At 59.9% G+C, this 25,780-nt stretch overlaps 2 protein-coding genes across 5 annotated transcripts in view; one reads left to right on the top strand and one right to left on the bottom strand.

Annotated features, from left to right (window-relative positions):
• Positions 1–376: 376 nt before the first annotated feature.
• On the bottom strand, positions 377–25,663 carry STRN4 (striatin 4). 3 transcript variants are annotated; one of them, XM_032388086.1, is made up of 18 exons: positions 25,382–25,663; positions 18,192–18,295; positions 17,625–17,698; positions 16,519–16,597; positions 14,523–14,720; positions 12,358–12,499; positions 9,080–9,239; positions 8,394–8,507; positions 7,929–8,044; positions 6,071–6,246; positions 5,920–5,967; positions 5,454–5,575; positions 4,197–4,364; positions 3,878–4,018; positions 3,337–3,435; positions 3,080–3,166; positions 1,611–1,846; positions 377–1,354 (listed from the first exon to the last, which is right to left on the bottom strand). In XM_032388086.1, the coding sequence occupies exons 1-17, from the start codon at positions 25,661–25,663 to the stop codon at positions 1,677–1,679; spliced, it is 2,280 nt and encodes a 759-aa protein (XP_032243977.1). In that variant the 3' UTR covers positions 377–1,354; positions 1,611–1,676. The 3 variants fall into 3 exon arrangements, with proteins under 3 accessions (XP_032243977.1, XP_032243978.1, XP_032243979.1); XM_032388087.1 differs by having other exon boundaries at positions 7,929–8,023; XM_032388088.1 differs by lacking the exon at positions 25,382–25,663 and adding an exon at positions 19,141–20,809.
• FKRP (fukutin related protein) overlaps positions 25,297–25,780 on the top strand; it is a 9,779-nt gene continuing 9,295 nt past the window's right edge. The window contains exon 1 of one of the 2 annotated variants that reach the window (XM_032388089.1): positions 25,297–25,323. The gene's annotated coding sequence lies outside the window, so the exon portion shown is untranslated. The remainder of the gene's footprint in view (positions 25,324–25,780) is intronic. The other variant, XM_032388092.1, reaches the window with a different exon arrangement.

Below are 25,780 nucleotides of genomic sequence, written 5' to 3'. Positions count from 1 at the left end.
GGGGGGGGGGGGGGGGGGGGGGGGGGGCTGGCACAAGAGGAGGGAGCAGGAGAAGGGGAAGGTAGTGATCTGTCACCTCACATCATCTGCTTGCCAGGGCTCTGCCCCCAGGCTGCTGTTGAGGCCCCTGGGGAGGGAGTACTTAGGAACAGAAAGGAGGGGCACGGGGAGATTCGGTCCTGTGCCCCCATTTCCGGGCCTCCACCCACACCCTGCCCAAACTCTGGGCCCCTCTCTTCCCACCCCCAACCCTACCACAAAACCCAACCCATCATATCCCCTCCCTGAGCTCCACCCAGCCCAGGCAGAGCCCAAGACTCATCTCCCGAAGTCCCCGGCTCCCTCAGGCCCCTGACAGTCAGCACCACCACCCATCTTACTCCAAAGGGTTTATTGAGACAAGTTTCACATCCAAGTCCAGGGCAGAGAGGACGGGGGCTTATAAACAGGAACCTGGAAGGGGGCCCGAGGGCTCAGGGTGGAACCCAAAAAAGAGAGTGAAATAAATAGAGGAAGAGAGTGGAGGACCAGGAGAGGAGACACAGACTATCACACAGTGATAACAACATGGGGGGTGGGGGGCAGGGCTCCATTAACATCCCATTTATTTATACAGATATACAGGGAGTTGTGGGGGACCCGGGGGACCCCCTCAGCCTCCATGCCCTAGGGAGGGGCAAGAGAAGGCCATCTCTCCCCATGGGTGACCCCATGGGGGCTGGGGGGCTGCCCCTGGAGGATTGCTGGGAGCGGTGGGGGAGGTAGGGGTGGGCGCCTCCCCCGAGGGCATCACCTGCTCCCCAGGCAGTTACTGGCCCTGGAGACGCTGGGTAGTGTCTGGAAAGCTGTGTTGAGGGAACTGGAGGGGAGGATGGGGGACTGGGCGTGCTTGTGGGGTGGGCCAGGCCGGGCACTCCCCCTGAGGGCAGCCCAGGGTCCAGCTGACTCCATGGTTTCCCAGGGGACCCAGAGCAGGGGCGCCTGGGGCTCCTCCCAGCACAGCTCCCACTCAGGTCTGGGAAGATGGAGAAGGGGGGTCAGGGGTTCAAAGAGAGAACCTGGCACCTTCTGGCGTCTTGGAAAAGCTGATCCCCAAGGACACCCAGCCCCGGCTGTGCTGCACCCGAGAAGGCGGCTCCGATACCAGGACTGGGTGGCAGGGCACAGAGAGGAAACTCCCCGAGGCCATCCCAGAGGGTGATTCCTGAAGGAGGCTGCTCCCCAGGCTGGATGCCTGGGGAAGGACAGGCCGTGGGGTCGGCCTCCTGGGGAAAGGGCCGTTAGCACCACCAGGCTCCCAGGCAGGCGGGAAGAGGCCGGGCCTCCAGGCCTCCAGACTGAGGCTGGGAGTCACCTGAGGTAGACAGAAGGGAAGGGAGACTGGAGCATGACACCCCAGGTCCAAGAGCTCAGGCCGCCTCAGCCCCCTCTCTCGATGCCCAGGGGCTGCTACCTCGATGATTCTCACGAGGTGCCTCGACTACCACCTTGGGACATGGCACCCTCTAGAAGGGCCGAGCAAAGGGACGCGTCTGAAGTCCCGTTCGGGGTGAGGCGGCAGGGGGTTTCTGCCCTCCCAGACCAAGCCTCCCTCCTGTCCAGCCTCTCACCTCAGTGCCACCTGCCCGGCCCCGCTCCCCAGCCGGCGCGGCAGCCAGGGCGGGGCCAGGTGGGCATCATACGAAGACCTTGGCCAGGGCGTCGGCGCCAGCGCTGGCAATGAGGGCCTTGCTGGGGTGGCACGCGACAGCGTGGATAGCCTCCTCGTGCTTCTTGCGGTGGGCCGTGATCTCCTGCACGCACGTTTTGTTGTCCAGGCTCCACAGACGCAGGGAACAGTCGTGGCCTGCGCAGGTGTGGGAGCGGAAAGGGCTGTCCCCCAGCACGCACCCCGGCCCCTCTGAAGCTCAGCCTCTGGAGGAGCTGGCCTCGGCACTGGGTGAGGGCTCCGGCCTGTTCACCCACCTCGGCCCAGCCTGCCAGGCGTCCACCGAGCTGCACTGGGCCCTGGGCCCTGGGGGCACAGCGAACACGCTAGGCCAACCCCCCCGCCCCGGGGCCGTTGACATTCCCGTGTGGTAGAGAGTAAACAAGAAAGCAGATGAATCATGCCAGGGGGGTCAGCAGCACTGTGGGCACTGGTCAGCGTGAGGACAGAACGGCCAAGGGGGTATCAGGAGGAAGAGTCCGGCAGGCAGCAGGGTGGGCCAAGGGAAGGTTCTGAGGACTGGCAGGAGGTGGGTGTGGCTGAGCAGCCTGAGCAGGGACATGGGGGCGGGGGGAGGGCAGAGAGAGGGGAGCAGACAGGGCGGGGGCTTGAGGCACGAGCCACCCATGGAGACGGCCTGACTTAAGCGTTGGAAGGATCAGGCTGGCTGTGGTGGAGGCCGGCTCTGTAGGTCCCTCACAGGGGGGACCTGGGCCCTGTCCCAAAGCCTCTCTGCCCCAGACTCGATCTCACTGACCGCCCCCTCTACCACCATCCCTGGAGACAGCTGCTACTGTCACAGGGCAGATGAATAACAGGCCACGATGGGTCCCCATCCCGTGTGCTCACTCACTCGTCACCTCCCACAAGCTCTGACGGCGAGCAGAGGAGAGTAGAAGGAGGCCCCCTGCCCGTGGCCTCCCTGAGGAGCCGTGCACCGCCCTCACCTCCCTGGGCAGCTACCGCCCTTCTCCATCGGCCCACACCCCACCCCATCCTTTGGAGGCACAGCTGCGCAGGAGCTGGGCTTCAGTGCCCTCATCCACAGAGAGCACGTGCTCCTGAATGCTAAGATCCCGTGGGCACGGAGACTCAGACGGACCCCAACTTCATTCCTACAACCAGCCCACTTCGCTGAGACAAAGTACGTCGCTTCTCTGAGCCTGTTTCCACATGTGCACAGTGAGTACAACACGCCCACCCGAGAGGGTTATCTGGATGAACTGAGATGTAGGCAAACGTCCCCAGGGGGCTCTGCTCCCCCACCTCAGGGAGCCCGGGAGGACTCCCTCGTGACCAGTGCCCACGTCTCCTCCTCTTCCGCTCCCACACACCCTTGCTCCTTAGAAGCCTGGGAGGGTCCCGACTTACTTCCCGACATCAGGAACACGCCGTTGGGGTCCACGGCGAGGCAGGTGACCGCGTCCAGGTGAGCTACCATGGAGTGCACAGATTTCCCTGAGGGAAGAGAGGGTGAGTGGCAGGTTACTTTCCCTCGCTGCCTTGCCTGGGGAGGCGAAGGCCCAGACGGGACACCGAGAGCCTGCAATGTGGGCACCAGGAGCTCTGTCACCTGGGCAGCCCCCCACAAGCACAACTGAGCGGGCACCGGGAAGGTAGGGCCTCACCTGTCCGGCTGTCCAGGAAGCGGATGCCTCTGTCGTCGTGGGCGGTGATGGTGAGGGGCTGGTTCGGGTGACTCACCACCTGGTTGATCTGGGTTGGGCCTGGAAGGCAAGGAGGACAGAAGGACATGGGGGCAATCAGGGAGACCAGGACAAAGACAAGAGGAGAACCACGGTCCCACAGCCCTGCCCCCTGCCTGGCTCTCTCCTGCTCGGGCCCACAGTGCTTCATCTGTAAGACAGGCACCGTGCCCTGCCGGGGGTGGCCCAAGACGGGGTACAGCCACCCACAGGGGCCGTCCACTCTGCCAAGAGGCCTGACGGGCGAGTCCCTATGATCTCTCTTCCCTCAGCCTTCCCGGGAACCCCGTGCTAGCCACAAGGGTGGCAGCTGGGACTCTATCTCCTTCCCACCCAGAGCCCCTCGGGGGGGGGTAGGGAAGCCGTCTTCTGCTCACTGGATGTCGGGTCACCAAAGCCACAGGAGGGATTGGGGCCTTGGAGGCACTCAGATACCAGCCCGGGGCCCTGGGGCCCCTCTTACCGCTGCTCCCCCGGGATTCCAGCGAGAGGAGAGCGCTGCCAGCCTCCAGGTCATACAAGACAGTGTCGCCGGACCGGAAGGAGGCCACAATGTGGGCAGGCTCGGTGCTGGTGAAGGCCACTGAGGTGGGGATCCCATGATCTGAGGGCAGAGGGGAGGGAAGGCTGCTTAACAGGCCTGGTCCTGCCTGGGGGCTGCGGGAGGGGACTTGGGAAGCCTGGGCCCTCATCAGGAGTCACGCTCCTGCTGGGGCCTCCAGCTCTACCCAAGTCCTCTGTGAGGTGTCGGCGTCCCTCCCAGGCCTGAGCCCCCCACTCACCGCTGGCTGTGAGGAAGGTACAGAGGCAGGCTGGGCTGCTGCTGGGGTCCCAGATACGGATGGTGCCGTCGGCCGAGCAGGAGGCCAGGCGCTGGGAGGCGGGGCTGAAGGCCAGGCCCCATACAGCGTCCCCATGGCCCTCCAGGACATGGCTCAGCACACTCGGGTCTGGACACACCAACGGGAGGAAACGGGCTACGTCAGGGCCGCCAGCCCCAACCTGGCCAGCTCGAGAGCACCAACTCTGCTGGGAGCCAGGTGGCCGGGCTGGGGCCACCCATTCACCCAGCTTCCTCAGGGCCTCAGAGCTGTCACCACTGGAACGTGCCCCAGCTAGCTGCTCACACTCTGACCACTGGCGCTTCTGGGAAGATTTTAGGACTCTGAAGGCAACCCAGAATGCAAGCTCAGAGGGCAGGGAGTCCCCCCGGTTCGCTGCCAACCCCACAGCACCCACAATAGTACCTGGCACAAAGCAGGCAGTTGGTACACGATTTTTAGGACTTAGTTAGGGAGAGAAGGAACAGTGGTGGCCCTGTGGCCCCAAGACCCTTTGCAGCCTGGGCCCTGTGGGTCGGCCCGGCCCGGCCCGGCCCGTGCTCCTTGCAGCCCTTCCCGCCCCGGGGCACAAGCCCTGCTTCCCTGGTCACTCAAGTCCACAGAGGCCGCTCGGTCAGGCCCTGCTGACCCCAGTGTGAGGCAGCCTGCATGGCCCAGAGCACATACTACCTGGGACTGACCCTTGACCTTTCACAGGGTCGGACTGTTCTTGGGGAAACAGCGTGTGTTCCTCGAGGGAAGACAGACCTCTAAACTCCGCCATGACAAAATGCTGCACAGGACCGTGCAGGTCATCAAGAGAGTTACTGAAAGAGGCGTCACGAGGCAGGGGACAGACACTGGACAGAAATCACAGTGTGATCACTTCTCCACTTAACTATTAAAGGTGCGCCAAAGACCAAGCGCAGACTCCCTACAACCTGGCCCAACTAACTTCTCTCCTCTTCCCTGCTCGACTTCCGCTCGCCGCCTCCCTGCGCTCAGCGCTGGAAGGCACTGCCCGGGCCCGCCGCGCCTCTGCATGGGCTGATCCCGGGCCCCAGTGGGGATTCTGAGTCAGCTCACCCACCAGCTCCTCTGGGGGGCAGTCCCCCCACACCACCTCTTTCCTGCCTCAGCCTGTCCGACCCCTGTCACATGCTGAACACGCTGCTCCATGCTCCCCCCACTGGGGGGGGGGGGGTGAGCTGTCCTCACCATAACCGTCGTAGGGGTCCATGTTGAGGTCTGGAATCTTCCAGCTGTGGATGCGGGCGTCAGCCCCGCCGCTGTAACAGCATTCGCTGTTGCTGCCCACGGCTACTGCCAACACAGGGCCCCTGCAGGGCACACAGGTGGTGAGGGGGAGATGAAAACCTCAGTCTCACCCCTCCCCAGGCCCCCCCACAGGACCCTGAAATCCTCTGCTAGATTTTCCAAGGATGGCCAAAAGGAATTCAGCATCTGGGGCTCTGGTTGGGCCACCCAGACCTGCCTTCCCCCAACCCCAACTCCCCACACCCGTTTCCTCCTCCGAAGGCTGGGCTGAGAACCAGCTACGGGGGCACTTGGCCTGGGGAGCACCGGCAGCAAGGGTGTGCGTGTGCAGAGGGCCGTCGGCCCCCTGGTGCAGCAGTGAGCAGGCCAGCGACCACACCACCCCCCCCGGGGGGCACTTCCCTACCTGTGAGCCCGGAAGGCGTGGATAGGTTCCACATCTAGCGCAGCATTCCTGGGGGGAGGCAGAGGAGCCGCATTGTCACCGGGAGCCCCTCATCACCCTGAACCCACATGCCCCCTCCTCCTCCCCTCCCCCCTGGGGTGTCCGCCCTCACTTCTTGGCTGTGACAGCCTTCTGCAGGTTCCAGAGCTTGAGCGTGCCGTCCTCAGAGGCGGTGAGCAAGGCAGACTGGCTGTGGTGGAAAGCCAGGGAGCGCACGCCATCGTAGTGTGAGCGGAGAGTGAATTTGGGGTTCCACGTCTTCTTAAAGGCATCTTTGCTGTCAGAGAGCTGGGGTGGGGGGAGCTGCCTCAGTGTCCCCGCAGTCCCACGGACGCTGACCGGCATCCAGGATGTCAAGTCACCCAGACCCACGTGGAGCCCCCCCCCGCCACTGGCCTCCAGCCCCAGGCGCCCTACCCACAGCACACCTCGCTCACTCAGTGAGTCCTACAGTGTGCGGGGACTAGCTGCAATGTGGGCACACAGTCAGGTCAGAGGGGGCCTGGGGGAGACCGTCAGATCACCCCACATTGCACAGGCCTGTGAACTCCGAGCAGTGCTAGGAATTAAAAATGGACCGGGAAGAGGTACCCAAGCAGCCTGGCCACCTCTGTGGCAGTCAGTTAGGCTCTCCTGAGGAGCCGCCAGAGGAGCAGGACTTAACCAGGTCAGGGGAGGGGACTGAGGAAGGACACTGCATGTGCGAAGTCCCTGCAGCTGCCGGAGCAGATCCGGAGCCTGAGAGGAGGCCCAGGTTACAGAAAGCAAGGGACAGAGCGGCAGGAGCTGAGGGTGGAGCCACGTTCGGGAACCTGCATCTCACCCGGAGTGAAACACGGAGCCCTGGAAGGGTTTAGAGCAGGGAACTGACATGGACCGGGGAAGATGGGGGTGGCTGCAGAGAGGCTAAGGGGTCAGGAGAGAAGCCTCTCAGGGAAAGAGGAGGGCACAGAGAGCACATGCTGGGGAGCGAAAATGGGGACAGGTACACACAGTAGGGAGAGACTGGGGAGCAGAATCAGCAGGTCGCTGGGGGGGGGGGTCCCAGAGACACTGCCCATGCCTTGGTAGACGGTGGTGGTGCTCTCTGTGGGGGACCCAGAGGCAGCCAGCTGGCAAAGATGAGCAGACCATCAGGCAAAACTCAGTGTCCTGCCCCAACATGGGGTTCACACCTGACCAGCCCCTTCGTGTGGGCTGCATCCCCCACGGTCCCCACGTCTGCCATCACCACTGCCCTAGCTCTTTAGGGCCAGAGGCTCCGCCACTGTGTGGTGGCACCCTCACGGGCACACACCCCTGCTCAAAGCCTCCACCCTGGCCCCCCTTCCCAGCATCCCACAGCAGTGCCAACCTCGCTGGCGTCACCAACCACGTGAGATCCGGCTAAAAGCTGTGGTGGCTGTTCTGCCACGGGGAAATGCACACACGCACCTGATTCAGAAACTACCAGATGGCCAGACGCCACTCTGGGGGTACTGGGTTCCGAACACTTGGCCCTGACCTCTCCTTCCACCCTGGCCCATCTGCCCACCAGCCCCACTCATGCCTGCTTTTTCAGTTTCTGTCTGCAAAGATCAGCTCAATGCTTATCTCCTGCATAGCCTATCTTCCCTGCACTGTGCCGACCCAGAGCCCCCTTCCTCAGATGCTGTGCCCCCTTGCCCTGCCCCCAGACCATGGGGGGCCTGGACTCAAGATGAACATAAGCTGGGGTGGAAGGGAGCGTCACCTGCAGGAGCTGGGCACTGGCTACACTGCAGTGTCTTCCAGGCCCTGCACCTCAGTAACCCCCTCAAGCCCCACCCCCGGCCATGTCCACACCCCTCTGTAAACCAGAGTGAGCTGCTGAATGACCTCACAGCATCCTCCCGCTAGGGGACCAAGCGCAGGCAGAGCTCAGCAAGAGCAGGCTTGGTGTGGGATGCCCAATGAGGGCCCGCAGGGGGTGGGGCACCCCAAGAACTTACATCACAGCTGAGGTCGTTGTCGTTGGTGACGGTGAGATCTGCCAAGTCCCCCAGGCTCACCTCCCCGCCCCCGATAGTGTCCATGATGAAAACGTCTGAGGAGAAGCCAAAGGAACCTGGTAGGGGTAGGGGAGGGAGGGGGCAGAGAGGGGCAGGGAGAGAGAGAGAGAAAGACAGAGAAAGGCAGAGAGGGAGATAAGCAAGGAGTCAGAAAAGGAGACAGGGAGAGGACAAGATCAAGAATCACAGCTGGAAAGAAAGAGACAGGGAGAGACAGACAGACAAGGCAGGACAAACAAGAAGAGAGGGAGACAGACAGACAGACGAACTTTTGCGACAGGGAGGCTGCAGACTAGAGGCCAGGCTCTGACCCTGAGGACACAGAAGCCCTGGGCTTAGCTCTGCAGCACCCCCAACCCTGCCGTGGGCCCCAAGGGACTAGGCCAGGGTGGAGGGGCCTCTTACCTTCGTGTGGCCGGGGCTGGGGTGTGCCAGGAGGGGGACCAGTCACTTTAGGGGGCAGCCCGTCCACATCCCGGAGGTCGGCCAAAATGCCCTGGAGTTTGACCCGCCGGCTTTCTGGGGGGACAAAAGCACAGGGCTGGAGTTGCCCACCAGTTCCAGTCACTAGCAGCCCCTCCTGCAAACGTGGGGCAGCCAGGAAGTGCTGGCCCCAGAGTGCAGGGCTCAAGGTGGGAGTCGGGGACGGGCGAGGAGACAGATGGAGCTGGGACCCTCTGCAGTCCCAGTCTGGCAGGGGCCTCAGTCCCTAGCCGTCCTACGTGACGGCTGAGGGCCTCTCGGCTCGGAGTCCCGGAACGAGACGAAGACGCAGCACTGCCCTGTCTGCCTCTCCCCACCGGCTCCTCATCCTGTTCCTCCCTGGGGGCCGCCGAGAATCAGCTGCTCTCATGGAGGGCTGGAGGCCCTGCTCCAGGAAGAGCTGGGCCTGCTGCATGGCCGCAGGGATTTCCCAGAGGAGGGGTGAGGGCCTGGCCACCAGGGTGCGGGCCTCGTGCTCTCCTGGGCCACCCCCCTCTCAGGAAACATATCCGTCCGGCGGAGCCTCAGGGGCAGGAAGCAGCTGCTGGCGGCTGTGTGTGCCCCTAGCTCACCCGGGAGGAAGGCTGGCCAGGAAACCCTCCGCTTACCCAGCTCATGGTGGGTCCCCTCTCCAGTGCATCTTCGAGGGTCCGGGGAGCCCTCCCCCTCCTCTCCTGAGCCCAAGAAATCGAACTCATTGATGGCATCCTCAGAGTCATCCTCCTCGTCCTCATCCTCCATCTCGGGCACCAGGGCCTTGGGGGGCAGCTGGGCGTGGAGAAAGCCAGACAGGTCAGGAGGCTCTGAGCCTCCGCCTGACACCTCCTGCCCCCACCCCCACCCCGAAGGCTCCGCTTCCCTTCCCCCAGTGCCTTCCCCTGCAGGCTCCCCTTAACACACTTCAGAGGCTGTGCTCCCCCTGCTGGGAGCTTTCAGAGGTTGCTCCTTACTAGGCCCAGGGCGCTGCCAGCCCCCCCAACCCCCCAGCGGGGCTTTGCACACCTCTTCCCCTCACTGCCACCTCCACCTGCACACATGATCCCCTCCCAGGACCCTCCTCCTGGCTTTTGCCCGGCTCTTCCTGCTCCCTCCTCTGCCGCCACCCCCATCCCTTCAGCACCGGTACTTCTCAGGGACAAAAAGGCAATACAGCCTGTTTTGGGGCAGAGGAGAAACACAGGTGTGCAAGTGTGTGTATGGAGGCGCACAATTCAAGTGGGAACGTCTAGGTGCCCGGGGAGACCGGTGGCGCTAGCCACTGTGCGTTATTCAGTGCGCCAGGCAAGCGTCCCACGTGACCTGACCACCTCGCGGACAGTGATCATTACAGCATTTATGACGAGCAAACATGCTGAGCAGTGAAGCCCCTTCCCTCAGGTACCGGTCCGAGCCGTCCCGGAAACACTAAGACAGCTCTGGACCGTGAGCCTACCAAGGGTTCTCTGAGTCTTCCTTAGAACTTTCTTGGCTGGCTCAAGCTTTGTTTTCTTATGACAAGCGCACGCTACTTTTGGAACGAGAGAAAACAGCACGGGTCCCCCATCCTGAGAAGCAGAACGCTGGGGCAGGTGAGAGGAACCAATCCTCTCGTGTTCCTTGATGCGTGCACCTGGACCCCAGCCCAGACTTCCCAGACTTGGGGTTTCGGGGCAGCATGGCACCTGCATTTCCCCACATGGATGCCTTTCACACACAGCCTTCTACAATGACATCTTACACATGACGTCACTACATTGTACCCCAAGTGCCATCTAGGGGATGTGTGCTTGGAACCTCAAAGACCGCAGAAAATGGCTTAAGGGAGCCCCAGAATTCTAACAGTTTTGAACACTTCTGCTTTAAATGCTGGCTTAAGGACATACCCCACCCCAGCACTGGCACTCTGATCACCACCGCCTCGAACACCACCTCTTCCGAGGACGCTTCTCCCTCCTAAGTGTTCCCTGACTAGACCAAGTCCTGGGCACCCCCAGGGCCAGCCTCAGTCAGACCACAAGCTCCTCGAGGGTGCGGCTGACCCTCCCACAGGCTCAGCACTCCAAGCGGGGACTGGAGTCAAAACCGCTCAGGCATCCGGGAGGGACCAGCCTCTGGCCTGTGTGGGAGGACCAGAGGGACAGGACATGGTAACGTCCCCTTCCTTCCCTGTGGAAGCCCCGGGGTCCAGGTTTAGCCAGCATGCCCAGAGAGGCAATGGGGGCGCCGGAGCTCTAGAGGAGCGTGGCAGCCTAACAGGCGTCCTCCAGGGTCCGCAAGAGAGGGTTCCCGAGTAATTCTGTTCTGCCCACCGAGCCCGAGCACTCGGTGCGGCCAGCCCCAGTGTAGCCAAGGGCTTTCTGTGCATGAGCTCATGTTAATTAAATCCTCAATAACCCAGAGGCAGGGATTCTGAAACTGCAGCTCAGACAGAATCACGTGCCCAAAGGCACACAGCCAGGCCAGCAGCCACTCCGGGAGTCTAGGAGGTCTTTGGAATCAGCCTGGTCACTGCAGGTCTGCAAGGTGAGAGAGTGGCCCTGGGGGCTCGAGACCCCTGCACAATGAGCCACCCCACAGGGCCCACAGGACAAGCGCAGTGACAGACACACAAAGGCCTAAGGGAGTATGGAAAGTCAGCAATAATCTCCACTGGGAGGAGCAGGGAGGAGCAGAGCAGAGCAGAGCGGGCAGGCTTCCCAGAGGAGAATGAGGTAAGAGCTGAGAAAGGAGTGAAAATCCCAATAGGGGCGGGAGGGAGCAGGAACAGGGGTAGAGGCCCCAGACCCAGCGCCATCCTGACTTTCCCGTAAACCAGCTCTAGTGTGCTGGCTCTGTCCGTTCCCTGAGCACTCACACCAGGCAGGACCCTGTACTGAGCCACACTGGGGACTCTGGAGACAGAGCTGGTCTCGCACAGCCATGGGTACACCAGGCAGGGAGGACCAGTTCGGGTCCAGATGGCTCCAACCCTGCCGAGGGAAGGGGAGGAAGGGCAGGTGAGAGGTCAGAGAGGGCTGCCTGGAGGAGGGGTGCTAAGGTGAGGCTGAAGGCGGCAGGGAGGGGTTCTGATGGGAAGGCCACACACAGGCACCCCTGCATGGGCATGCCGCCGGCCGCAAGCTCCCCCAAGCCAGGGACTGGACCTCTGTCTCCACGCTGTTACTGCTGGCGCAGGCCTAGGCTCATGAAGGCCCAAACTGACATTTACCAGCCAAGGGAGCCCAGCCTTGCCTGAGGTTAGTACCGCTGAAACAGTAGGAGCATGATGGCTCGGGAGTTGAGGAGCAGGGGTGAAGTGGGGTGGGAGCCATTACCGTGAAGCCAAGCTGAGATCTGGACTCTACCCTGCAGGCGGTGCCCCTGGGCTTAGGTCCTGACACAAGAGCAGACCGGACACTTGCGCCTACAAAGTCCCCCGTGGGACCCCCAACCTGGCCCCGGCACTGCCCGGGGCCCCGCCACATCCATTCTGGGTGCTGGGGAGAGAAGAGCAAGGAAACCCCCACAGTCCCTGCCTGGCAGAGCTCACAGCCTGTGGAGGGAGAAGACAGAGAGCCACAGCCACACCAAAAATAGCTCAGCGCGACGGTGCCGAGGCTAGCCCCAGGGAGAGCGCGCTGCGAGAGGGCAGTGCATGGCTGGCCCAGTCTGGAGAGCTCAGGCTTCTCAGGAACCGAAAGGAGGATGGGAGAAGATAGGGGTGGGGGTGAAGAAGCGGGCCCTGACACAGCACCGAGGCAGGGGCTTGGCTGGAGAGGGGACACGGACCCTGGGAAGGGACAGGGTCAGGCCGCACACAGACCGGGCCGGGAAGGGAGCCCCGAGAGCACCCACAGGGGCACTCTGCTGCCGGTCTGCAAAGTGGGCGGGCCCCCCCGGGGGGGGGGGGGAGGCGAGGGGAGCGCACCTTCACGCGCTGCTTCTTGTGCTGCACGCTGTCCAGCTCATCATCCTCGTCGCTGTCCTCGTCCTCACAGTTCTGCAGGAAGGGGATCTGCTCCAGCACCGAGCCACTCAGGCGCTCTTTGCTGTCTTTGCCTGCCGCGTTCCTGCCCACGAGAGGGGGGCAGAGGGAGCATTAGTCCCGCCAGGTGACGAAGCTGATGGGAGGGCGCCGAGGTGCCGTGGCCAGAGCCTGGACCCCGCTCTCAAGAGGGCTGAGCCCACTGTGACCCCACAGGAGCCTGGACCCCAATCACATACGGGGCTCCAGTCCCAGCCTCCGCCTGACACACACTCTCCACGACCCGACCACCCTCGCTCAGACCGCACCCTGGGCCCCCCCTCCCTGAGCTCTGAGCCCCCGAGCACGAGCCCCCGCCCCCGGCCACAACCACACATCTGCCCGCACATGCGGAGCCAGGAGAGCTGGCCGAGAAAGCAGCCCCCTTGCCCACAGGCCGGGAGAACCCTGGGCGCAGGTCAGGCAAGTGGCAAACACGGCCGGCGGGAAAGAGGAAGCGGTCCCTCTGCCAATGCTGGTGTCCCCGCTGCCAGCCTCGCCAGCAATGAGCCTGTCCCCTCCTGTTTCCACTCCGGCCCGACTGTCTAATGCCTCTGACTGGATGACAAGCTTTAACAAAGAACGTATCTGCCAAACCTGAGTCCAGGATAGAAAAGCAGGTGGAATTCAAAGTTTGGATAAACGCAAGCATTCTCCTTTCTTGCCACTAGGCCGATGCTCTAGAGGGTCCTTGCCAACCCCCAGGTATGTGGTTAGCGCTCCGAGGACACATCTCTCCTCCGGGTTGCCGAGTCCAGCGCTCCCTCCCCGGCCCCCGGGTGCACAGCCTCCCAGTGGAGCACGTCTGCGCTCGGCTGCCGGCCACCACTCACCACTCGGGTCTCCCCCACAACCCTGGCCGCACCCGCTCGGCCTCCGGTGCCCGCCTCCAGCCTGCAAACCCTGCCTGCGCGCTGGTGAGCCAGAGGGGAGTCCGAGTGCAGCGCCCCCCAGTCGAGCCCCAGGCTGGCGACTCAGCACTGGTCCTGGGGGGGCGACCCAGCCCCGTGAACTCCACCCACCCTCGACGGCCCCCTTGCCATCCCTTCCACTGCTCGTCCTCCCCACTAGTCAACGCTGCTCCCGTTGCTGGACCAAACCCCAGAGCCACCCCCTAGTTTCCTTCCTCTCCCCCACATCCATTTCTTTAAAAAGCAAACCTGCGGAGAGGCTGGCCAGCTCACCCCCTCCGCCACCCGCATCCACCACCTCTCGCCTGGATGGCCCAGGAGGCTCCGCTCCCGCCCTACGGCCCCTCCTTCGCGAAGGAGGCCAGCACATGGGATTGCGTCACGCCCTGCTCCAAACCACAGGCTTCCCACAACTCGTAGACTCCAAACTCCCTATCGTGGCTGCTCTGGCCCCATTTGATCTGACTCCCGAGATTTCAGCCTCACCACAGACCACAAGCCCATGTGCTCACTCGCTGCAGCCCTGCTGGCCTCGCTGCGGGTTCCTGAACGCGCCAAGTGGAACTCTGACCTGACAATCACCATTCCCTCTGCCTAGGACATTCTCCTTCTAGTACTTGTGTGGCTTACTCTCCCACTTCCTGCGGTTCTCTGCCCAGATGTCACCTCTGTGAATAACCACCCCCATCGCCCACTTCCCCATCTTTCTTTCTTCCGACCTTTCTCTGCAACATTAAACATCACTGAACGTTAAATTACTTATGTTGACGAGTGACGACTACAGAGAAGAGAAGGAACCAGGAGGAAGTCCCCAGGCGGCGGCCGTGTGTTCCGCTCCCCGCTGGGCCCCAGCACGCCACCCAGGGTCGGCCTCCAGCAGGTGCTCTGTGTGCTGAGCAGCATAAGGCCTGAGCCTCAGGAGGGGGGCCGGGCTGAGCGTGAGCTGTGGCACGAATTGGCACAAACACGATGCCACGGGAGAGGACGCAGAGGGGGACCCAGAACAGTGAAGGGACCAAGGGCTCTGGAACAAACCAGCCCACAACATGCTCCAGGAAGGAAGTGGCCACCAGAGCACCCAGGAGCACTGCTGACTTTTGTGACACTGGCCTTCACCAGGAGGAGGGGCCACAGAGGACCAGACCTGTGAGGGCTCACCTCTTGATCTGCTCTTCGATCTGTTTCACCAGCAGCGACTCACCGCCGCTGAGCCCCCCAGGGCCTGGCGTGGCCCTGGGGCCCCCTTCGCTGGGCTCCACGGCCCCGTTGAGCTCCAACGAGCGGCCCAGGAGGGAGCGCACGCGTTTGGACCGCATGTCCAGGATGGTGTCCGTGTAGCCCACCTCTTCCAGGTACCTGCAGGGAGACAGAACCAGTGCGGCTCAGGCATCTCCTGGCTTCTTTAGATCTGATGGAAGCTGATGCAAATGGGGACAGGCTTTTTTGAGAAGCAGCTTAAGACTACACGCCTGTATGTTAAATAAGCATACCCCGGGCCCCGCTGCATCACTTTCGAGTCTATTTCCAGGGGAAGCCTTTACATACAGGCACAATGCGGTCACAGAGATGCTAGTGGGGATGCCGAATGGAAGAGCCAAAATGCAGGGGCCACGCTACATGCCCACTGCGGACGACTGTAGCCGCGAATGACTGATGGGGACACGAGGCAGAAAATAAAGGAGGCAGAGGGCCAAGACAGCCACAGTAAGCGGCTTAACGAAAAACACAAGTTATGTGAGCCACAGAATTCATGAGTTTGTTTGTTTAAAAAAAAAAAAAAAAGAAAGTATTAACGTGTGTACAAGTACAGGCCACACACAAACATATCTGAAGCGTGCCCCCAGGAGGCCTGGAAAGATACATACTCAGTGCACTAGCAGCGACCTCGGACCTTCGGAATAAGGGGTTAGGGACGTAAGAGCAACCTTTACAACTCACTCTACTCGCTTCTACAAATGAGTGTTTACTTCCACAATTAAAAAAAATGGAAGCTAGCTGGGACTAGTCTAAAAGTTACAAATAGAGGAAAAAAATCAATTGCGGCTATCTGTGGATATCTGGTCCTCTGGAGGCTCCTTCAGAAGCCTTTTATGTTTACCACGACCTGGTGCCTTTGGGAGCCCTGAGCCCGCCCCTCACACGCGGAAGCACACCTGCCTTCACCTGCTGTCTCATCCCGCACGCCCGCGCGAGGGGAGGCAGGAGAGCACGGTGATGAAAAGGTTGGGCTCTGGGGTCACATCTCAGACCCCCCACTTACTTACCAGCTGTGTCATCTTCCGCCAACACACGCCCTCCCTGCCTTTCTGTGTTAGGGGAGTACTGGTAGTTTATTTACCGCATAGAATTTACAGTCGGCATCAATGTGGGTACAGGGGTACGTAACCGGCACCTGCCAAGTGCTGCCTACAAGAACTGTTTTGTCATTACTGCTGACAAAGCCCGTAAGCAAGCAAGCTTCCGGACATTCGGCTTAAGGAAATCGGGGATAGGGACAAATATCTTCCTGATGCTTGTCACACTACAGACCCATCTTCGACGAAATGTGCAAGAAGTGCCTGGCTATGGAAAGTGATGGTTATCTGCGTGACAGACGAGCATACGGCTCTTAAGATGATGCAACCTAACTAATTTATATGGAAGGACGTCCACAACACAAAAACAATGCAGTAGAAAACACGGGGGAAGGGGAGTGCCTGCTTTTATAAAACACACACACAGAGCCCCACCAGAGTCGCCAAAATGTTTACAGGAGCATGAGAGTCCTTGGGTGGTGGAATTCTGAATGATTTTATTTGTGTGTGTGTGTGTGTGTGTGTGTTTCCGGGTATTTCATGAGTTTTCTAAAAACACACTAATCTCTTTAATAGTAAAACATAACATTACAATTTCTTTTTTTTTTTTTTTTAAGTGAGCGATACCTGGGGTCACTTCCCAAGAGGAGGCCCCCCCCACCCCCGTCTGCCTCCTGCAGCAAGTCTTCCCTCCCTCCCAGGCTTGGCTCCACCCACAGTGTGACCAGCAGGGATCCTGACAGTCCAGTGTCCCACCCCCAGGGGGGACAGGAAGGACTGTGGAGTCTTCGGGCTTATCTCCCAAGCCAAACGTGTCCCTCTCCCCACCCCAGCCCGGCACCCCTGTCCTGCACACTCACTGCCGGAGAAGCTGCCGCCCCTCCTTCCACACCAGCGGGCTGTTCTCCAGGGTGACAGACTCCACAGGGCCATTGGAGACTGGAGAGTGGAGACAAAGGAGGCAGACTGTCTTAGGGCAGTGCCACGTACCCATCACCTCCTCCACCTTCCTCACTCTCAAACCCTCCTCAGTCACTACTGGTCACTGTCACATGTCCTGCCGAGTCCCTGCCTGAGGGCATCTGAAACCTACCCTCACCCCTCCACGCCCTCTACTCTCCTGGGGTCATTCCCCAAACGACCCCCCAGACGACCTGCAGACTCCCATCCACTTGTGTTACTTTGCCACACAGGAAGCTGGCCCCGCTGTGAGACAGCAGGCAGAACCAGACTCTATACTTCAAGTCCGGCTCTGCCGCTCACCAGCTGTGTGACCTCAAGCAGGTTGGTTTACCTCTCTGAGCCTCAGCTTCCTCTTCCGAGAAAATCAGTTAATAATAGTAGCACCTAGCTCTCGGGATTCTTGAAAGGATTAAATGAGATCGTCTATTTTATTCATCAACTACTTACTGGGCATCTACCAGGCACCTGGCTAGGTGCCCGGACTACAAAGACCCCTGCCCTCTAGGACTCCAGTCCTGGTGGGAGGGGTCTGATATAAACAACAAAATCACTGTTAACCCAGCCCTGAAGGCCTTGATGGGTCGCCCGGCCCCTCACCTCCACTGTCCCACACCACCTGTTCCAGTCACACCCAGTAACTCCTCGTCCCCTCTCTCACATCGCCACACTTCCGTACACGTGTCCCTCTACCTGGAACACCTGCCCTATCTACTTGTTGGTGAACAAGGAGCTTAGAATATTAGGGACAGTGTCCGTCTGTGTCACAGAGGGACAGAAGGCAGGACTGGCCTTCTTCACCGCAATCCAGCCCCCTCCCCACTCGGGGGCCCTGCAGAGCAGCCCGTGAAGGGGGTGAGTGAAGTTCTAGCCCTCCCCAGCCCCCCGGGCAAGTCTGCTTTCTGTGGAGCGAAGTAAGAAAGAGGTGGCCCAACTCCACGCAACTCCACCACACTGAGCTCCGTTTTGGGGGGTGGGCAAGTCGGGCGGATCTGCAGGTGGGTACCTTGTTCTGCTGGTTCTGATTTCTTCTCCCCTGGGTTCAGGTCCGTCCCAAACTTCAATTTATGGTATTTGGCCCTAGAAGAGCAAATGATCAACGGATGACAGATGCAGAGGAGTAGACAGGGCCAGCACTCACCTCAGGGATCCCAGATCCCAGGGCCTCCCACAGTCCACTCCCTGACCACTGAAGCTGAGCCCCCTCCCCACTCCCACCTCACTCCACCTTTAGGAAGCCGCCCTGGTGGAAGAAGCCACACACGGCATTATGAAGAACCCACTCTTTGGAGTCAGGCAGACTGTGGTGCTACCCAGCTCCAGGAGTCCCTGAAGAAGTCCTTCCCCTCTGGAAGCCTCACCTGTACCCATGAGGTGACTGGAAGGGGTCAATGAGGCAATGAGCATACAGCAGGGGCCACCATCATTATGAATATTGTTACTAGCGCTAATCCTGAACTCCACCTACCGTGTCTTGTTCTGTCTCCCTGCGCTAGAATCACACAGTATTGGGTGATGGGGAAGAGAACGCCGGATTCCAAACCTCCCTGGGCACCCAGACAGCAGGGCTCACCTTTCCTGCTTCAGTGCATATTCCAACATCTTGATCCGCCGCACCAGGTCTGTCTTGAGATTCTCTTGCCCTTTCCTTTCTCCCTGGAGGAAAGCCACCTGAGCCTGGGGGGGATAGAAGGGAACAGGAAGACAGCAGGGCTCAGGCTCACTGATGTGTGTCCCTCACTCACTCAAGGACAATCAGCTCCAGCCCCCACCCCCACCCCAACAATGACATGCAGCAGCCACTTCTTCAGGCGTGAAGACCCGGAGCCAGGATTCAATGGAGCAGTGACAGGGCATGCTGGATCTGTTTCCAGAGTCCCCTGCCATGTGACCCACCATGAAAGAGCTGAGGAGGAGTCCTTAACCCTTAAAATTAAAATGGGTAACTTGGCCCCTGCCTTTTGGGGAGAAGTCAGATAGGGGATGAAGGTGGGGGAGGTAGGCACGAAGAGCCCCGGGCTCCTTCTCCCCCACCCTAAGGCAGGTGCTGTCCCCTAGGTTGCTGGTGGAGGTGGTGTCTCACTATTTCTACCAGAGCATCTGTCTCTGGGAGGCGTAGGAAGCTACTTCGGGAGCTTAGGGACAAGAGTGGGTGGCTCAGCTCAGCTCCCGCTCCCGCTCCAATGCAAAAGCTTTACCACCCAACCCCCACCGCGGGGACCAAGCGTCCCACTGGAGTCTGCCCAGGGTGAGCGAGACATGCCACAGACATTACCCAGGGCCCCTGCCAACCACTTCACACCGTCTGCTGGCATGGGCTACCCCAGTCTGCTCTGGTCTGTCAACAGGTCTTTTGGAGACACTGGGCCAACGGCCTTCGAGGCAGGATCCTGGCCCCTGACCATGTTCCAGAAGTCCTGTGCCAAAGCCCTGAGAGCAGGGCTCAACCCTGGCTTCTCCCCAAGTGCTCCACTGTTACAGGCTGGGACAGCCTGAGCTCCAGGCCGGGCTCGGCCACTTACTTGCTGCATGATCTTAGGCAGGTCATCGGCCTTCTCTGAGCCTCCATTTCCCCTTCTAGAAAATGGGGCTCACGAGAGTGCCTGCCCCTCATGTGTTAAGTTCTTCTCAGTCCGAGGCCTAGCACAGAAGAAGGGCTAATAAATGCCGGCTCCTACCTCTTATTATTTTTATTCTCCCTGTCTGTTCTTCCGCAACGCTGAAATGGGCCCAATTCTTTAAGACCCAAGTCCCATCAAGCAAGAGATATCCGTGGCTTACAGGCCTCCTGCCCCCACAGGCAGCTGCATCTTCCTGGAGCCAATCCCCAAACATCATGTGCTTGTTGGAGAACTTCAATGACTCCAAGAAGCCCCGGGGTCTGGCCACAGACACCTTTTCCAGGCCGTGCCCATTCTCAAAGCCCGGCTCTAGGACTCTAGGTTCTTGGCAGCCTCTCAGATGCCCACCCACACTCTCTCCCTCTCCTTGAGGCTCGAAGGGCCCAGAGGACCTACCTGCCCGGGCACTTCGGAGTGTGGCACAGCTCTGTGCCTGCAAGCCTACTATGGCCTTGGTCCTGCTCCAGGGACCAGGTCTCTCCCTCAGGTTAGCTGAGAACTGAGCATGTGCTAATTAATGCCTGGCTCTGGCCGGGAAACGGGCACTCATATACCTCTGGTGGGGTCATACATCGATGCACACTTCCTGGAGGGCAATTCGGCCATATCTATAAAAATGTCAAAGGCACACTCCCTTTGTCCTGACAGGTCCACTTCCGGGGACGCAGCCTACAGGCATAACTGCAATGTAGGCTTCCTTCAAGAAAATAAAAAGGAATATACGTGCGTTGATGTAAGACGAAAATATCATGCACTCGTTCATTTACGACACCAATATTTACTGAGCCCCAACTGTGTATAAGGTACAGGAGCAGATAGAGGACGCAGCACTGAACAAGATGGACTGCACATTCCAGAAGGGGGTGTGGGAAAAATAATGAACAGATCGCTATACGTCACCAGGTATGCTGTGGGGGAAAAAAAAACCCATCTGTCCATTGAGGCAATGGACTTTTCCCCCCTTCTGAACACTTTTCTCTCTCTACACTTTAAATCAACACATACGCGCATAAATACCTAAGGCCAGACAGGCAGACTCACATGTGGTCACCATCTTAGCAGTCTGAATTTCTGTCCTTTTTCACCCAAATCCACCCTGTCCAGTCACTTTAGAAGGTGGAGAAGAAAAGCTCAATCACCAAACATAAGCCCCCAGTTACTACCTCCTCACTGTCCTCCCTACCCTCTGGGGCTTCCGTAGTGAGCCTTCTACTTCCCAGCGCCAGGACAGCCTGCTGAACGCCTACGTCCGTTCGACATCCAGCACTGGTGACTGCCTGGACAACCAGGTCCTACGTGAGCCACTGGCCAGTAATGGAGAAGATGAGTGGTTCCTGGCCTCACAGAGCTCTCAGTATGGCGCAGGAGACAAGCAGGAGCATGGACAACCAACATACGGTGTGACTAGGCACAGTGAGGAAGCAAAGGGTGTTATGGGAGGAGGGACACCCAACCCGCTCCTGGAGGTTAAGCAGCACAGTTCAGTCAAGACCTGAAGGCTGTTAGAAGGTGGCCAGGGGAGTGGCAGGTGCTGCTGGCAGAGGACAGAGACAAGAGCTGCATGGCAGGCTTATGGAACGCTAAAAAGGCCAGTACGGCCGCATGAGAACGTGTAACAGGGTTAGTGAGGAAAGGCAGAGAGGCTTGTAGGCCCGAGAAAGAACCGCACACCAAGCTGGAGTTTAAATGTTGTCCTAAGAGCACAGGGGAAGCCACGGAAGGGTTTTAAGCAAAGGAGAGATGTAATCAATGCATGTTACAAAGACAATTCCAGCTATATTGCAGAGAACTGATGGCTGGGGGGTTGGGTGGGTGGGATGCCCACGAAGCTAAAGGCCAGTCACAGGAGGCAGTCCCAGAAATCCCAGGGAGAAATGACAGTGGCCCAGACGAGGAAGGGGGGCTGGGTTAGTGGATTTGTGGTAATAAGGAGGCAGGACTGATAACACAGGTGACTCAGTCTGTGGGGAGAAAGGGAAGTCAAGAGCAGACAAGGCCCTCACACTTGCTGGGCTGGGCCCCTTTATCTCCTTGCTTTCACCACAGCAAGCCCCGATCTCTCTTCTCCTCATTATGGTGCGAGAACCTGACTTAGCCCACTCTGCTCTGTTGTCCCCTTCCCAGCTCCCCTGGCAAAGAAGGGAGAAGAAAGAACCAGAAACATGTGGTTGAAGTGAACCAACTCAGTGGAATCCCACTGAAAGGGGAAGTGTTGGTAGCCGGTCCCTCCGACCACCGAAAATGCCAGCAGCCAGCGCCGCCTGATCTGTGAGTGCCCTGGTGGGCTGGCAGGTAAGCCCAGGATCTGGAAGTTCTCTACCCACCATATTCACCCACCGCCACTCCCCCTGGCCAGACTGTTAGAACCCCCCCCCCCCCCCCAAGAACTGTGCCCAGACGCCGCTGCCGCCTCTCCCTCGGCTGCTCCCTCTCTCCAGCCAGGCGGCACTGGAAGGGCTTCCCGAGGAGCCTGAGCAACCTCGGTCCTCCCCGGGGCTGATGGATGCTTCTCCGTATCCTGTGCTGACCTTTCTTGTCCCAGCCGCCAGTCCTGTCTGTTTCCCTTCTGGCCCCACCTAGCCCTGTATCTCCTGCACTCCTCCTTGCCCAGCGCCAGGGGCTCCTGGCAGGAATGCCTCCCCACTGGATGCCTCCGAGCCCCTAGTGAGGCTGGCAGTGGGGAGGGGCCAGTTCCATACCTTCTCTGCTGCCACCACGCTCCCCACATCTCCCTATCGCTGCTCCTCCGTGAACATCCATCTGAGACTCCCCCGAGAGGTTCCTCCTGTCCTTGGAGAGCTCCCCTCCCCAGAAGTGCCAGACTTCTATAAACTATACAGGGTTTGTAGATGACCTTTTGTGTTTATCCTGTGTTGATTTACCTTAAATGCACAACATACATATCTATAAAATCACAAATACTTATGACCGTAACTTCCGTTTTCATTTAAATATTTTATGCTTTTTTACATTCAAAAGATCACGGTTCTTCAAGCAGAGCCACACAATCAAGTAACTCCACTTGTGTGTGAGTGTGCACAGTTCTCTGCAGCCTCTTGTGCAAACTAGCCTCCTCTGTCAGCCTGGAAGTTTCTGAAGGGCAGAAACCACACTGCCTGCTTCTCGGAATCCCCCATCTGACAAAGTCCTGCTTATTGTCAGATGGCATCTACGCCACCTCCCTGCTCCGATCTCTGGGTACCGGCAGGACCTCACGAGGGGCTGCCTGTTCTACCATCCCCCACACGCCCTCACTGAGCACAGCGACATCACAGCGGGTCCTGTGCCCAGAGCAGCTGTACTCCGCGATTTGGAGAAAAGGTACGCAGGGTTCCTCACAGAAGTCGGACACGGGCCAGGCCTTCACGGATCTCACAAGAGAAGTCACACCTCTGTTAAGCGGTTAAGTGTTCGAGCAAAGGTGTGTAAACTGAGGTGCCGCTGAAGGGGGGGTGTGGAACCGTGGGGGCAACCTGAACCGATCGCCGTTTCATAAACATAGCTGTTCTTCCACTGCCCCCACCTATTCCGCTTTATACTCACAAGGAATATAAAGATAATCACTGCAGCCATTTCTGACGGGGGGTGGGGGAGGTTCTAGGAAAGAAGCTAAAAGTCTGTCAACAAGGGTCAACTAAAGGAGCTACAGTATAAACATCCAGTGGAATGTAGTTATCAAAAATAATACGAAAGTTCTCTGTCCGGACAGGAAAAGAACACCAAGGCACGGGTGTGAAAGTCGCAAAACGATTCGTATGTGACCTCACGTTTTACACACACAGAGCTGAACTACTTTTCTCGCAGGAACAGTTGCAGAGAAGAGCAGGAAAGGGATGGGGGGGTTCCCTTTTCACTCACACACACACACACACACACACACACTTCTGACACCTCTGTGTTTTTACTAATGTGCCAGAACAAGAGAAAACAAAAGTTCACAGTAAGTGATGCTGCAGCCTGGACACGGGAGAGCCTACCCAGGGGCTCTCCACAAGTTCTTCTCCAACTCCAAGGGCCACTAGGTGAGGGCATAAACACACAACTCTTCTCCCGTCTGTCTCAAGGACGAGAAGGTGGCACGGCGGGTGCTGCAGGGTGCACTGGCGTGTGAAGTCCCAGAGACCAAGATTCAATCCCAGGTCTGCTTACGACTGCTTGGCCGATCCTGAGGAGGCCACTGGGCTTCGGTGGAACATTTTCCTCGTCTGTACTGGGCAGCAGAGAGGCACAGAGCATGGGCTTTTAAAAGCCCACAGACCAGCCCTGCCACCCACAGGCTGTGATCCTAGATCAATCACCGACTGACTCTCCCTCAGGGCCTCCCTTTGCTCTTGGAATTCTTTTCTCAAAAAGCAAGGGTGGGGGAATAGAATCACTCGCCCTCCCAGAATGTTGCAAGGATAAATGATACCATGTATCTAAAGTGCTACCTACAGTGCTTAGCCCCTCATATGTGCTCAATAAACAGCAGCTGCCTCCTTGCCGCTGAGAGGGCCAGGGCACACCTGCCGGGTCTGCATAATGGGGTACTGAGATCTAGCCAGATGTATGCTGGGAAAGAGCTCCGGAAACAGAGTTGAACACAAAAGTGAGGGGTGCTTACATAAGGATTCCTCTCCCACCTCAATGCCAAGCCTCAGCTACCACACAGCTAAGATCCCTAGTGGCAGAGGGTGGGGGGGGGGGTGTAGAATGCTGTCTTCATTCACCCTCTGGACAAAATTCTAATCGGTTATTTATTTGGGGTCCCCATATCAACTAGACAGGAAACCGGGAACCAGAAGGGGAAAATTGGGCTGCTAGAAGTAGATACCGGCTTCTGCTAATTATACCCCAGCCCAGGAACCCTCAGAGTTCTCGTGGCCCATCCCTGGATCCCTTCAAATCCTCACAACTCTGATGCTCCATCCTCCAGACGCTCCGCAAACAGACCTACACTTCTTAAGGTCACGAAACCCAGCCCAACTCCTCAGGCTCTAACAAACATCGTCCCAAAGCACACTCCTCTCCCAAGCTACTCCACAAACCATGGGGTCCTTTCCCAGAAACTTCCACAAACACATCTCCTCCCAGAGTCCTTCTGAGATGCTTCTTCAACGCTGTCTGCCTGCTGCCAAATCCTCCCCCTGCCACCCTCCAGGTACCCCCCCCTCAAAGTCCTCCTGTCTCCATCCCAGGTCCCCTTATCTCCACGCTGGACGCCAGCGCACTCCAGTCCAGGGTTCTCCACCTGACATCCTATACACACCTCCCATCTCAAGGCCATTGCCCGCCGCACTCCTCCGCATCCCCCAAACTGGAGTTTCCGCTCTGCAGCTCTTACATACAGGCTCCTAGAGCAAGTCCCGGCCCTGTCCATGCTTCCACTCCCGGCACCCCACCCTACAGTCGACAGCCACACATGCCGGGCTCCCCAAAGTTTCGTCCTTAGAGGGGAGGGCACACATTTTCCTCCTGGGACCCCCCGAGGCCCTCTTCTCATCCCGAGTCCTCATACAGGCACCTTTCATTCCCCCCACCCCCAGTCCAAATGCTCTGAAAACACACCCGGTCCCAGGCTCCCTGACTTCCTCTCCCCACTCAGGCCAGATCCCCGTTCGACTCACTCTCGCCCTCGGCGGCTCCCAAGTTCCCCCGACGCCCCCTCTCTCCCACCCGAAGCCCATTAGGTTCCACCTCCAACCCTCACCTAGTCGGGGACGGGGGTGGGAGCCCAGCGGCACCTTTCGGGCTTTTGCTCACTCCCAACGAGACCCCCCCAACTCCTCCCACCACTCTCCGCTGAGTTCTCCTGGGCTCCCCTCAGGGCCCGAGGTCCCTCTCCAGGGAACCTGTCTGCCGGTCCGCTCACTCCCACTCCAGCTCCCAGCCGGTTCCGGTCCCCTGCGCCCCTCCTCTCGGCCGGCCCCTGTCGGACCCTCCCGCCCCGGGGCCCCCGTCCCGCCTCGAGCCGCCGGGTGCCCTCAGGACCCCCCTCGGACGGCCCCTCACTCCGTCTCCGGGCCGGTCGCGGTCCCCTCCCGCCCCCCCCCGCCGGCCGTCCCGGCGGCCATTGCTCCAAGATGGCGGCGGCGGCGACGGCGGGTGAGGCCGGGCCGGGCAGGGCCGGGCGGGGGGTCGGGGGTCCCGGGGCGGCGCTCACCTGCAGCTCGGCGCGCTCGGCCTCCCAGCGGGCCTTCTCCGCTTCGAAGCGCGCCCACTCGTGCTGGATAAAGTGCAGGATCCCGGGCAGGCTCAGGGGCTCGGGCCCCGCCGTAGGCCCGGGGCTGCCTCCGCCGCCGCCTCCCTTACCAGCCGGGCCGGGCCCCGGGGCAGGGGCAGAGGGCGGGGCTGCCCCCGTCGGGCCGGGGCCCGCGCCGGAGCCCAGCGGGCGGCAGGAGGAGGCGGCGGCGGCGACCGCAGCGGCCGCTCGCTCCTCCATCATGGAGGCCCCGGGGCCGGCCCGCGCGCCCGCTGTGCCTCGCGCGCCTGCGCGGCCGTACCACCGCCACCCCCCCCCACCCCGCCCGCGCGCGCGCTCGGCGGGGGCCGGGGGGGGGGG

The sequence above is a fragment of the Phoca vitulina genome, unplaced genomic scaffold (assembly GCF_004348235.1).
Source record: "Phoca vitulina isolate PV1807 unplaced genomic scaffold, GSC_HSeal_1.0 scaffold52, whole genome shotgun sequence".
Classification (NCBI taxonomy): domain Eukaryota; kingdom Metazoa; phylum Chordata; class Mammalia; order Carnivora; family Phocidae; genus Phoca; species Phoca vitulina.
The sequence above is the reverse complement of the archived record's forward strand: the minus strand, read 5'-3'. Positions and strand labels throughout refer to the sequence as shown.

Bases quoted from the DNA above. Each gene is read 5' to 3' on its own strand.
- STRN4 (XM_032388086.1), bottom strand. From the start codon at position 25,663: ATGATGGAGGAGCGAGCGGCCGCTGCGGTCGCCGCCGCCGCCTCCTCC. The intron at 5,968-6,070 runs GTGAGGGCGGAC...GCCTCCCCCCAG, and splicing joins AAGGCTGTCACAGCCAAGAA to GAATGCTGCGCTAGATGTGG. The intron at 5,576-5,919 runs GTAGGGAAGTGC...TGTGCCCTGCAG, and splicing joins CACGCCTTCCGGGCTCACAG to GGGCCCTGTGTTGGCAGTAG.